The sequence below is a fragment of the Anomaloglossus baeobatrachus genome, chromosome 7, assembly GCF_048569485.1.
Source record: "Anomaloglossus baeobatrachus isolate aAnoBae1 chromosome 7, aAnoBae1.hap1, whole genome shotgun sequence".
NCBI classification, from domain to species: Eukaryota; Metazoa; Chordata; class Amphibia; order Anura; family Aromobatidae; genus Anomaloglossus; species Anomaloglossus baeobatrachus.
The window spans coordinates 226297417-226311827 of NC_134359.1; the positions used below are offsets into that span (position 1 = coordinate 226297417).

Genomic DNA, 14411 nt, shown 5'->3' on the forward strand with positions numbered 1-14411 from the left:
TCTGTTGTAGAGGTTTCATTTCAAATCCAATGTGGTGGCATGCAGAGCCCAACTCGCAAAAATTGTGTCACTGTCCAAATATTTTTGGACCTAACTGTATGTGTATGGAGCAGATTGTCAATCAATGTGCCGGGGAGTGATAGCTGCGCTCACTGTATGCCGAGTGGTGACTGCAATCGCTCCCGACACCTCCCTGATTACTAATAGCAAGCGGCTACGAGAGGCTACAAGTTCATTTTCTCACTGCAACCACTGCTTCAATTAAACAAAATATTATAATGTTAATACTATTTTTCTGCAGATTAACAATATACAGTATCTACAAATAAGAGCCTAAATAAAAAACATGCACATGGAAACTATAAAATTAAAAATTCATACAGGTTTATTGGATTAGACAAAACAGAAATTAAAGTTAAAAACAAGGACTGGTTTCAAAAGTGTGAAAGCCATCAAATGGCACCACAACTCTGATCAGGAGGGAAACAATGTTTATATACAGGATAAGATCACTCCTTTCAATAATTCCTAATCCAGTTTCGATAGATATATACAAACATTAGGTGGTGTATGGTATATTTGGTTGATCAAAATAAAGACTATTGCTTAGTGGTGTAGTTATATGGCAAAGACCACAAATGTCAAATGTATTTAAATTGACCTGCCAATGTGGTAACCGCAAGAAAAAGGCATTCCACCGAAACATACGTCAGGGCTTGGCACCCCACTCTTCAGGAGGTAATACTAATTTGCTAACTTTTTATCCTTTCTTCTTCCCTCTCTATCTCATCTCCATTACACCTTTTTCTAACTATAGACACTGTCTGCCTTTGCTAATACCTATACATACATGTACTGAGATTTAGTTGTATGGCATATACAAGCCATATTGGTTATGTTCAATCAAAATTATAGACATTTATTGCCTCTTCTACCACTTTGGACTGCAATTTTCACTTATACTTATATTGCATTTGTACATAATCAGTTATTTCTGTGCATACAAGATCGCAATCAGACAACATCTGACTAATGCAGTACCAATTTTTTTTTACTAGTATATGTGATGATAACTGGTACTGTACCCATTGCATTGCAATTACCGCATTGGTAGGTCAATTTAAATATATCTGTAGTCTTTGCCATATAGCTACACCCCTATGTAATATTCTTTATTTTGATAGACAAAATATACCTGTTACAAAGACATTTTTGCAAGCATCGCCAACTGTCATGGTGGCATCAGGATCTGTGGAAACTTCAGATTCTTGCATTTGGGCATCGACTAACAGACTTATGGTTCACAGGCAGGCTAGCAACAGTTAATCTCTGCTGGTCTGGTTGTTAATCTCCTTTTGTCACATGCTATGGGAGAACCAGTCATATTCACTCCCCTCCTGTATAAGCTGGCTGGACTATTGTTGTAGTGCCAGATATAGCTTTTCTATTCTGGCCTGGAGTGGTGGATTTTCCCAGGCTTACTGGTGATTATGTTTTATATTGTTGCAAGTGGCTTAGGTGCAAATCTTTTTTTGTCTTTGTGTTGCTACCTTGCTTCACTTGCTTTTCACTTTAGTTTCTTAGGGGTACTTTGCACGTTGCGACATCGCTACTGCGATATCGTCGGGGTCAAATCGAAAGTGATGCACATCCGGCGTCGGTAACGACGTCGCAACGTGTAAAGCCTAGATGCGCCGATAAATGATCGCAAAAGCGTCGTAAATCGGTGATCTGTGTAGTGTCGGACATTTTCATAATGTCACACCAATAGGAGATACGATGTTGTTCCTCGTTCCTGCGGCAGCACACATCGCTATGTATGAAGCCGCAGGAGCGAGGAACTTCTCCTTACCTGCCTCCACCGCCAATGCGGAAGGAAGGAGGTGGGCGGGATGTTTACGTCCCGCTCATCTCCGCCCCTCCGCTTCTATTGGACGGCTGCCGTGTGACGTCGCTGTGACGCCGCACCCTTAGGAAGGAGGCGGGTCGCCGGCCAGAGCGACGGGCAGGTAAGTGCGTGTGAAGCTGCCGTAGCGATAATGTTCACTACGGCAGCTATCACAAGATATCGCATGTTCGTCGGGGGCGGGTACTATCGCGCTCGGCATCGCTATCATCGGCTAGCGATGTCGCAGTGTTCAAAGTACCCCTTAGTGCTAATTCCTGAGAGTGTGACTGAGCTTCTTTTATTGCTTTCTGTCTTATCTACTATTTCCGTTACACACTAGTCCTTCCTTCCCTGGGGAGGGAGGGGGGGCAAATTACCTTTATTTAGGACAACAGCAAGGTATGAGACCCAGGCATCTTCACCATCAGGGGTAATCTTGGGGACAGGGATAGCCTAGAGTCAGTATAGGAGCCCTTTGTCCCTTGCTGTTCTACAGTCACATCATGACAATACCACACACCACCTAATACTGGGATGGGAATTATTGAAAGGTGTTATCTACTATATATATTGTTTCCCTCTTGATCAGAGTTGTTGTGCCATTTTCTGGTCTTCACACTTTTTAAACTTGTCCTTGTTTTTAGTTTTAATTTCTATTTTATATAATCCAATACATTTGTATGAATTTTGAATTATCTAGTTGTCATGTGCAATTTTTTTCTTTAGGATCTAGTTTGTAGTGTTGCATTGAAACATGTTTATCCATGTATACTATTGGGCAAGTTAATGCTTGTAATTGAGAGTTATGCCCATCTGTGTTTGCACCCTACAAGGAAAAAGCTTTTCTGGACGTGGTAGGTTCCATTTAATGAAATAATAAAATTGTGCAACAGGGAAGACCATGGGAAGAAATCTCCATTTTTTTATAGTTTAGATTAAACCTTGTGACACTAGTTCTTTTTTACAGTAGATGAATTGCTTGCTCTATTAGGTAAGAAGCTCAATCAGAGCGTTGCATACTTTTCTACATATTTCTCATCTTGTCATCAAACCACTTACTGTGACCGCTGCCATGCATTCATATATTGCTAGTCATCATTGTGGAAATTCTCAAGCATGTAAAAGACTAATAGGAGACTATGAATGAGAGCACTATATCTTATGCACTCCTGTGGTTAGGACGTTCTCATTCAGAAGAACATCAATAACTGGAGGCTCTACGAGCCCTCGGCCACTGCCCACTTTCTCACAGTACCTTCCAGTTATCTGCTACTTTGACGTCAGCCTGAGACAGTGTTAAAGGACTTTGGTTCATTTAAAGAAAATGCTAATCCGCAAATGCAATTCGAAATTTGTAACAACTAATCCAAATGTGAGATTCCCCTGTCTTCCAATCAACATTACTAAAATCTTTGTCCACATTCATTTTCCGATATGTTAGAATGCAATTATTCAAGTCTACCCTTTTAACCAGATCCTTCTAACAACTTCTCAATCCAGTAACAGCACATCACAATATAAATTAGATTATCCCTAAATCGAAAGTGATCCACTATTCATGAGATAACTTGCTACTCCCTGGGTGTCCAAATACTGGGACCTCAGTAATCCTGAGAAGGTGGTTCTACAAAGCCTTGGCTTGAATGGAGGAGATGCACATGGTTGGCCTCTGCTTTGTTCATTGTTAATAAAACTGCTGGAGATCGCCAAAGCTGTTAATCATAGAATCATAGAATGGTATAGTTGGAAGGGACCTCAAGGGCCATCGGGTCCAACCCCCTGCGAGTGCAGGCTTTCCTAAATCATCCCAGCTATATGTTTATCCAGTTTCCACTTGAAGATTTCCATTGATGGAGAGTGTGGCGCCCTGGACAAACCAGGACGTAACAGGTACTGCAACAACACACCCCACACCCCGGTTAGGCACATCAGTCACACACACAAATCCTTGTTGCCTCCCTCCAGGGACTGATGTCCACACCAGGTGGGGTGGAGCCAGGCGGTTGGCCCCACCCACTGAGGAGTACACAGTCCTGGAGGCGGGAAAGGAAGTCAGAGAGTAGTTTTTGGAGTGGAGTGGAGAGTAGTTTTGGAGTGGTAGTGGAGGAGCAAGAGCAGACTGACCGTGTCCGGGTACATGGCCCGGGCACCCAAGAGCAAGGTTGGCAGACGGTGGTGACCGTCTGCAGGAGAGGCCGATTGACGCATAACCGTAAGGACCGGGGACGAGCGGTACCGAACCGGGGAGCGAAGAGAAGCCAGCACCATTCGGCAGGGCCTACGGACCCCGACCAGGCTTGGAGTCGCCGTTAAACCGGTCAAATCCATCAGCGACGGGAACCTCCGGGGTTTCCCAGCAGCAAAGACCCGACTGAAGGCAACCGCTCAACCGTGAAGGGGCTCCTCTGGCAAATACACCGCTGGGGAGCGGGTTACCGGTGGGAAGCCATCGGAGCCGAAAACACATCACAGGTGCAGGGAGAGACAGTCACCGCCAACCTACCGGGAATGACCACCGCAGCCGGCTGCGGGACCCGTCCATCCAGCCGTTTGTTTTACCAGAGACTCCGTCTACGTTATTGGCTGAGTGAGTACCACCGTGCCGTCTGGCACCGCGCTGCCCCCGCGACCCTGCACCTCGTCAAACCCTGCCATCCACCTTACAGTCACCATCACCGGGCCCCGGGACCACCAAAACCCCCTACCCACGGAGGGGAGAGAAACATCTTGGCTGCTCCCTGTCATCGCTCCCGGGATCCCCGTCCAGAGCAGCGGTGGTGTCCCAACCTCACCACAACCGTGGGTGGCGTCACGGAGCGACTTCCCAAACCCCAAAAACTATTCCCCTTTCACTCACGGGCGAGGAGCGCCGCTCGAGTCCCCGGATCCGGCCCACCGCTTGAGCCACCGAGCAGCAGCAGCAGCGCCGGACCCGAGCGTGGTGAGCACAGCGTCCCCTCCCCACCCGCGACAAGAGCTCACCACCTCCCGTAGTAGCCTGTCCCACTCCCTGACTGCCCTCACTGTTCTCGGCTTTCTCCTTTCTCCTGGAGTCACATTCTCAAGATCACATGGGGTTCACTATCATTCTTAATATTTAGTTTTGATCAACTGGGCTGGTGTGACATAATGTTTGCATCATGCCATATCTATGTTGTTACACAGGCCCGAATAATCAAAAGAAGAGGTAAGGAGATACTGAGTACTCCTGTACTATGGTCACAGATTAATCACCTGGCTGATGGACTGGAGAGCTGAGGGAAATATGTGTAAGGGAAATATGGTAAGATATATGCTGGCAAAACCATCATTCAGGTGACAGCCATCTAAAGTGTATGGAGGGCTTAAAGGAGTTAGTCACAACTTTTTTAATGATGGCCCTTCCTTAAGATAGGCTATCAATATCTGATGGGCAGGGTGTGACCATCTAAGATGTATGGGGTGGTTAAAGGAGTTGGCCATTACTTTTTTTTTTTATTAATGGCCTATTGTTAAAGGGGTATTCCCATTTCCAAGATCCTCTCCCAATATGTAGTAGGTGTAATAATAATATTAGCAAATACATCCAATTAGAAATGTAGTGTAGCTCCTCTGATTCACTATGTTTCCTACCTCATGTTCAGTGGAATGTAGGAGCTTAGGTATCCATGGTTACAACCACGCATATAGTCAAAGTTAGTTAGTTGCTTGTGGTCGTAACCATGGATACCTAAGGCCCTGCAATGACCTGAATATGGGGCAGAAGAACTATACTATACATTTCTAGTTGGAGGTATTTGCTAATATTCTTATTATTACACCTACTACATATTGGGATAGGATCTTGGAGCTGGGACTACCCCTTTAAGATGGGTTGTCAATATCTGATTAGTGATGAGACCATCTAAGATGTATGGGGTGTTTAAAAGGGTTGACCACTACTTTTTTTTTATTAATGGCGTATCATTAAGATAGGCTATCAATATTTCATTGGTGGGGTGGGACCATCTAAGATGTATGGAGTGGTTAAAGGAGTTGTCTGCTATATTTTTATTAATGACCTATCGTTAAGATAGACTAACAATTTCTGATCAGTGGGGTGACCATCTATGATATATGGGGGGTTTAAAGAGGTTGGTAACTACTTTTTTTTAAAAACGGCCTATCCTTATGTGACGTCCGGGCAAAACCAGGTAGTCACAGATAGGCCCCTACATAACACCTTCCCCTACTAGGAAACACACAGCCAACCTAAAAACCCTAGTCACCACCCCTTAGGGAAAGACAGACACACCAGTGGGCGGGACCAGGAGGTTGGGACACGCCCACCTAGGGGTCTAGACAGCCCGGGGCGGGAAAATAGAGAGTTCTCTGTTAGAGTTCAAGTTGAGAGGAGTGGAGCTGGGGCTAGGTGTAGTCCCAGCAGGAGGAGAAGCTCAAATTGGACGGTACCAGGGTAGGAGCCCTGGTGCCTTTGGCTAGGAGGCAGACGGTGGTCTCCGTCAGCAGGAAACAAGAAGACGGCTCAGCAGAACCGAGGTGGACCAGAACAGGGTTGTAGCCCGCCGTTACCGACATGGGGAACCGACCCGAAAACCGTAGCACAAAGGGGGTACTCGGACCCTGAAGCCAGAACCGGAACCAAGTGGACTGGTTAATTCCCCGATTGAGGCCAGTATTAGAGGTCCTGTCCCACCCAAAGTCCCTCATAGAAGACAACAGCCCACCGATAGGGATAGGAGGTCACCGCCAGGGGCCATAGATCCGATGGACCAGCGTCTGCGGGCACGGCTCCTTAGGCCACATCCAGCCGGGAGCGGACTCCTGAGTTTCAGAGTAGGAAATCCACCTTACACAAACAGTGCAGAGGAAAAGGATAGAGACCACCAGCCAGGTGGGGGACCCGAATGCAAGCGGCCGCGGCACCGGCCACCAGCACCTTGGTTTACCAGAGACTTGTGTGATTTATTAACTGTGAGTACACAAACACCCACTGCGGTTGCTATACCCTGCACAGAGACACCGGGTCCAGGGGCCAACATCCCTACCCACGGAGGGGTTAACAGCTAGCTGTACAACATCTCCCCTGGGCGCACTACAACAGCAGCGGTTGGGTCCCACCTCACCACACACTGTGGGTGGCATCAAGAACTTACTACGGCTTAGCCCGTACATTTATGTCCCCCCTTTTTAATCGGAGTGTCCGTGAGACCCCCCCGGGTCCGGAGACCCTCAAGCCACCCCCTTAGATGGTCCGGATTCGAGCAGCGCCGGGTGCTGGCACGGGGGCGGCACACTTACGGTAGGCCATTAATATCTGCTCTGTGAGGGTGTGACACTGGGCAAACTTCCGGCCACTGATAACAGCTGATCGTTGGGAGTGCCATCAAGTGTCAGATCCCCGTTTATCAGATATTGATGGCATAACCTAATGATAGACCATCAATAAAAACCAAAGTAGAGCCAACCTATTTAAGTATTTCGGCTGGTCATACATAGGCTCATACAAATACATGGAATTACTACTGTACCTCATAGTTCGAATGTGAAGACTGGCAGAGGTTCCTGACCGTTTCAGCTGCATCTTCTCCGCCTGGTTTAGTGTGACTTGTTTCCTTTTCATACATCAGATTGGTCACATAAACCTTTCCATGCAGCTCTAAACCCAAAGCAAAGACATAAAATATATCAACCTCTGGGAAAATGAGTTGCATTAGGCAAATAGAACGTTTAACAGATAAAGTGTGTTTCCTTTTCTCTAACCTTTATTAGATATAGTATCCACTTCTTTCTTTTGCAGCTTAAGAGCAGTTTTAGTGCTTGTTTTAGCGCCATTTCCTTTTCGAGAAAATAGTGTAACAAGATGAGATTCATTACAACTGGCTTCTGCTAATTCGCCACCTTTAAAGTTTTGCCCACATTCCAGGAAAGAGTCAAGAATTTGCTGTAAAAAAAAAAAACAAAAAAAACCCAACTTTTATTGTTGCAGTGCTTTTTGAACACCAAAAACAAATGCAAATTTGTTGCCCCTGTCTCAATGACCTCTAACGTTACTGTAGAATTAAAGGGGTTTTCTATCTCCAAGATCCTATCTCAATATGTAGCAAATATTATTCAATTAGAAATGTAGTATAGTTCTCCTGATATAGCCATGTCTCTTACCTCATGTGCAGGGCATTGCAGCTGACATATCCACTTATATAGTGACGGTTAGTTGGTCATGGTTGTAACCAGGGATACCTAAGCTGCAATGCCCTGCACATGAGGTAAGAGACATGGCTATACTAGGAGAACTATACTACATTTCTAATTGAAGATATTTGCTAATATTATTATCATACCTACTACATAATGGGATAGGATCTTGGAGATGGGAATACCCCTTAAAATGTTTTTTCCAACTAATGAAAAAATATAACGTTTTATGGCATCGCAAGTCCTTCCATATTTCCAATAAACAGTGGAATTTGAAACAACATAATTTCATAATCATATTCATTTCTAAGAATGCTGATATTAACTGTCTCTATGATAACTGCTATTTTAGAAAGAAATGTCATGGGTGTGTCACGGGTGACAGACAGTCATGTGGTTTCTGGCAATAGAAGATCACAACATTTGGCTGCGAAAAATGCTCCCTGACTTTCTATTGTTCTTGCTGTTAATATTCATTGTACTAGGTAGCTTTCCTGCTGGATTTTCATCTCTCCCAATTAAGGACCCAGCAGGAGCTCTCCTTCCAACCAGCTGCTGATTATCAGTATTCCCTTGGTGCTTAAATACTCCAATTTTCCCTGGACTGGTGCTTGTAATATTATTCAGTTTATTCCAGCTCTGTTTGCAAGCAGGTGGCTTGCTCTCATCTGTAGTATTGTTGCTGACATTTTACTAAACTTCTGCCTGTGTCATCTGTGGACAAGTAGTTCATGCATTCTCCCCCCGTGTGTTCACCTTGTGTCTTCCTTTAGTGTTTAGTGGGGTTGACGAAGAGCTCATCCCACCCGTTCCCTGATTAAGGTCCAGTACTAGAGACACATAGGGTCAGGTATCCAGCTCATCGCATGAGTGCGGAACCTATTTATGGTGGTGAGGGACCCCAGGGTTCAGCAGTAGGTTTGGTCAGGGGTCACCATCTCGCTCTTTCCCTAGACACAGGGGTCACCTTCCCTTACGTCTCACGTAACAAGAAATCACCTAATCCTAAAAACGATAACTAACAGTAGATAACAGAAAGCTGTTAAAGTGTTCCAAGAATATCTCCGTACATCTAGAAAAATAATATATCTGGTAATAACTATGGGAACAACTTGTCAAAACAAAGTGAAATCATTTTTTAAAATGGTTTAAGAGCTTTTCCTGTGTACAGTGACATCAAGGAGACTAAACCTCTTATAAATATTTGGTTGCAATGATGATTCAGCTTTGGACAATCCCTTTTTTATAATGTTGCTGTGCTGATCAAAGGCTATCCTGCCATTAGGAACCACAGCTGTAATCTGGCAGCAAGTGTGAGATTCCTCAGCATGGACAACCACAGGGGAAGAAGGAAAAGATATCCATCAGCAGACCTGGGCGCATGGTGGTCTCTTTCTTTTGGAGGAGACTCAAGTTTGGATAAATATCCTAACTTATGTGGCAAGGTTCATTATATGACTTATTGGGTGGTAGCCTTCAAGAGGTGGCACTAGAAATCCATTTATTTTCCTCTTTAGATACAACTAATTTGCATAGGATCTGTGTTTTATGGCTAAAGCTTGCTCGATCTGAGTTCTGATATTTTTATCACCACCTCAGTCCCACTTAGGCTACGTTGCCACGTTCAGTGTTTTTTGAGTTTTTCCACTATGCCTCTACTCCAAATACAGAGAGGACGGAGCAATGCCCCCCCCTCCCCCCGGGGCATTTGCGTAGGCCGTCATGACACCTGATTGGTGGGGAGGTCAGGGTGTCATAGGTGGGGTGAGGGGGAGGGAGCCCGTTTTGAGTCGAGGTTCAGACAAGGGGGAGGAGCGGCATCTTTCCCGCTCCGGTGCCAAAAGTGACAGTCCCTCATGCCCTCCCTATTATATAGGTATGACAAAGATGTGTAGTTGGTGGGAGGGGTGGTACGGGGTTGTTTCTTGGGTCGTAGTGGCTGGTTGGCGTTGTTTATTGGTGGGTCCTTGAAGTTGGTTTAAAATTGGTTCGGGGAATTCATCCGGGTATGGATCCCCTCATTGGCAGAATTGATGGTCACCTGGTGATTTTGGGGGGGAACCCCGACGGGGTATGTCGGGGCCCCTAGGGGTATGGTTGGGGTTGACGGAGGATTAACCCTTACCATTTGGTGCTCCTGAGCCAGTGTGGGTAACGGCTGGGAGCAAGTTGGGGTTCTTATTGCTCGGTTATGGGAATCACCAGGGTTTTGGTAGCTTCAAGGACCTTACCATATTGCAAATTTTATTGGTTATGTATTCTTGTTAATAAAATGGCTGCTATGGCCAAAATCATCCAAAGATAAATTTGTGTCCGTGTAATTATTTTTAATAAGAAATGGGAATGGAGGTGTGGGGTATGAAAGGAAGACCGGAGTCAACAATTCCAGGGTCATGAAAAACACTGAGTTTTTTTAAGCACCAGAAATGTGAAAAATGTGAGTAAAACTCATCACAGGCACGTACCCTTACAGTAACCACAACACCACTATTCTGGCCCCTTTATGTCCACCAATAAGTCATACACAAGACACCAGTAATAGGCCCCTCTTATTGTCATCTCCTCTTTCAGAAGGATGACACTGTTCCTAGGGTCCTCAACTACTACAAGAATGGTGGCACACATGAGATAATTGTTTTCCAGCTCTTATATGTCAAAGGTGCACATCCTATGGGCTAGGGACTACATCTGACCTCAGCATACCATTCTGTATGACCCCATACCCATAAGGACAAAAAAATACTTGACGGACAGGGTAACTTTATGTGAGCAGACACACACAGAAGAGTAGCAGAAATCAGCTGAGGAGCAGAGTCTGACAAGTACTAATGGTGAAAAGATTGCTGGAAAGACAATAAGACAAGAATAGAGTCCTACCCGGGATGATAAAGTGAGTGAAACACATGGTAATCGCTCATCTGGGGAAGTTGTGAGAAGCCACAACTAATATATCAAACATGCAGTTATATCCAAACTGCTTCTGCAGTAGATAGGAGAGGAAAAAAGGGTTAATCCACCGTGCTGCCATGTGTATTAAAGGTTTGAAATAACATGACCTAAAGTGATTTATATCTATGTGTTTCGCAGCCATGGTTCCTTCTTCAGGGTCACCAAAGGTATATTTGTGATTGTTCCTGAAGAAGGAGCCACAGCTCCGAAACGCGTAGCATTAAATCACTTGAAGTCATCCTGTTTCAAGCTAATACACAAGGTAGTGCAGTGGATTTACCCTTTCTTTCCTCTCCTATCTAAGTACTAATGGCGCAAGGTGAAGACATCTCTGGATGCCTCGTACATCAGGAAAATGGGGTCTCTTAACCAGTTCGGCACTGCAGAAAGCAGTATGTGAATTAGTCAGGTGGCCATGTCTGCAGCTCACTCCACTGTAGTTTTTGGGAGTTCTGAAATACTAGACTGTAAGCAATAAACACATGACCTATTGTAGAAAGCCATGTACGTGAATGGCCTCTTCCTCTTTAGAGCCTATTCATACGTTTTGTTTTTTTACAAGAATTTAAAAGAGGATTTTACTGAAAATCCACATAAAAGAATGTTTAATATTCTTTGAATTAGCTATTAGCTAGTTTTACGCTAAATGTTCTAAATAGCATGAAAAAATAGTACTGCGTGCACTAAAGGAGCCATCCAGTTCAATTCTGGCGGAAACTTATTCAAAGAGTATTAGATGGAGTTTTTGATGTGGATTTAAGAGCAAAATCTATTTCTAAATCCTCATGGAAAAAACCCCGTTGTGTGAAGGAGGCTACATTCCCATGATAAGTATATTGTGAGTTTTAGATTTTGTAGATTTTCTGTAGTATTTATACACCTTTAGATAAATTAGGTCCCTTGTGTTTTTTCCAATGTGTTTTCAATTGTGTTTTTATCAGTTTTTTGATGTCTCTCTTTGGTATGTCAAGTTTAAAGAAAGCTGATTCGTTTTGGAACTTAGCTTTGTCGATACAGTCATGTGCAGATTACTTGTGTTTATTCCCTTTGGATTTTCCGTATATAATGCAATTCTATAGTTAAAATCTACACATAAAACTCAGCGTACTTGAAGAGAAGGTGAAATGTTGCGGATTTGAAACATGCACCACAGGTCAGTTTACGCGACATTAAAAGAAAGCACAGTGGGCATGAGATTTCTAAAAATCCCATCCACTTTGAAGGAACTGTAAGACTGTCACAGGTGTGTCACATCTGACAGACAGTCCTGTGGTTTCTGGCCATAGAAGGTCACAGCGTCTGGCTGCGCAGAATGCTCCCTGACTTTACATTGTTCCTGCTGTCAGTATTCATTGGTATAGGTAGCTTTCCTTCTGGATTCATCTCTCTCCCTTTTGGACCCAGCAGGAGCTCAACTTCCACCCAGCTGTTGATTATCAGAATTCCCTTGGTGTTTAAATACCCCTTCCTTCCTTTGGACTGGTGCTGGTGATATTTTCAGTTCCTTCAAACCTAGGTTGCAAGCACATAGTTTGAAATCCTTTATGGAATCATTGCTGAAGACTCTGCAGAATTTCTACCTGAGTCCTCTAATGATGAGTAGTTCATGCAGTTTCCTCTGTGTGTCCCCCTTGTGCCTTCTATAGTTGTTTAGTGGGTTTGTCAAAGAGCTCATCCCATCTGTTTCCTATTAAGGGACCAGCATTAGGGATACCTAGGGTCAGGTATCCGGCTCGGCGCAAAGGTGCGGAACCTATCTAAAGTGGTAAAGGACCCCAGGGACCAGCAGTAGGTTCAGTCAGGGGTCACCATCTCCCCTTTCCCTAGACACAGGGTTTCCTTTCCCTTCCCTTTCACCATGCGCTTGGTATTTCCCCAAACCTAGTGTGACAAAGATGCTGCATCTTCGATGCACTGAAAATATGCAACATCAAAAACTCATTGTGGGCACACAGTCTAAAAGGTACCTTACACACAACGATATCGCTAACGATATATCGCCGGGGTCACGTTGTTCGTGTCGCACATCCAGCACTGTTAGCGATATCATTGTGTGTGACTAAAAGGAGCGACGATCAACGATCGCAAAAACGTCAAAAATCGTTGATCGTTGACACGTCGCTCCATTTCATAATATCGTTGGTAGTGCATGCCGCTGGTTGTACCTCATTTCTGCGGCATCACACATCGCTATGTGTGACACCGCAGGAACGAAGAACATCTCCTTACCTGCGTCCACCAGCAATGAGGAAGGAAGGAGGTGGGCGGCATGTTCCGGCCGCTCATCTCCGCCCCTCCTCTGCTATTGGGTGGCCGCTTAGTGATGCCGCTGTGACGCCAAACTAACCTCCCCCTTAAAGGAGAGATTGTTCGGTGTCTCCAACGACGTAGCTAAGCAGGTATGTGCGTGTGACGCTGCTGTAGCGATACTGTTCGCTACAGCAGCGATTACCCCCATGACAAAACAGCGACATGGGCGGGTGCTATCGCACACGACATCGCTAGCAATCGCTAGCGATGTCGCAGCGTGTAAAGCACCCTTAAGTTCACATGGATACATTGAGTATTTGGTCATAGTCAACACAATATTTATGGAAGAAATTGTGACTTTTGTTATTTTTGCATAAGAAAATTTCAGCTTTTCAGATACTTACAGTTTTACCGGGAAGTGCAACTGATTTCAGTGATGTGGATCCTAATATCCTGTTTGTACACTGAGTTAAGTCTTTTTTCTTCCAGACAGATTGTCCTCTGAACTCATATGTTGTCGGACATTTTCCTAAAACATCAACCTGCAAAGGAAAAGAACTACTACTGCAGTTACCATTTACTGTCACATCTACAGCACAGAAAAGTATGAAATACTCCAGTTATGTGCCTATTAATAACATCTGCTGCAAAGCCATGAGAATGTACACAGCGGAGTCATTCAGCTAACTCCAAAAGTGATCCCTCTGGAATATACTGCTGGAGTGCTCGTCACAGTATTCCGCATTCACATATAGATGGCAGAAATAATCAGAATGCCGAACAGGAATATTAGTGTCCTACACTGAGAAATAAGATATGGCATGTCAATAGTAGGAGAAGAAAGATAGGTAAGGGGACTAACGTGCGGTAAAGAGAAAAAGACACATTGCCAGATGAATATTTTACCTCTTCGATGGTCCGTCCAGCAGAAGGGGTTTTAAGATTACCCTGGAGAACGCTCAGAATTCCTCGCTTGACATTGAGAGCCCATGTCATTTCCTCTCGCACTGGACATATTCTTTGGATCTTCCCATCATAGTATGTAAACTGAAGCGGATGCTTTTCCAGATTGTCCCTGTTACCAGCACACAAGAAAAACAATCATTTGCACTTGAGATGGTCAGTAAAAAAAGGGTTTCCAGTGAATTGC

General features: G+C 44.5%; 1 protein-coding gene across 1 annotated transcript in view; it reads right to left on the minus strand.

The window, feature by feature from the left end:
- LOC142245308 (uncharacterized) overlaps positions 1-14411 on the minus strand; it is a 452975-nt gene that overhangs the window by 386191 nt on the left and 52373 nt on the right. The window contains exons 5-8 of the mRNA XM_075317926.1: positions 14168-14336; positions 13666-13803; positions 7631-7811; positions 7399-7526 (exon numbers count right to left, since the gene is read on the minus strand). Coding sequence (XP_075174041.1) covers positions 7399-7526; positions 7631-7811; positions 13666-13803; positions 14168-14336 — 616 coding nt within the window. The remainder of the gene's footprint in view (positions 1-7398; positions 7527-7630; positions 7812-13665; positions 13804-14167; positions 14337-14411) is intronic.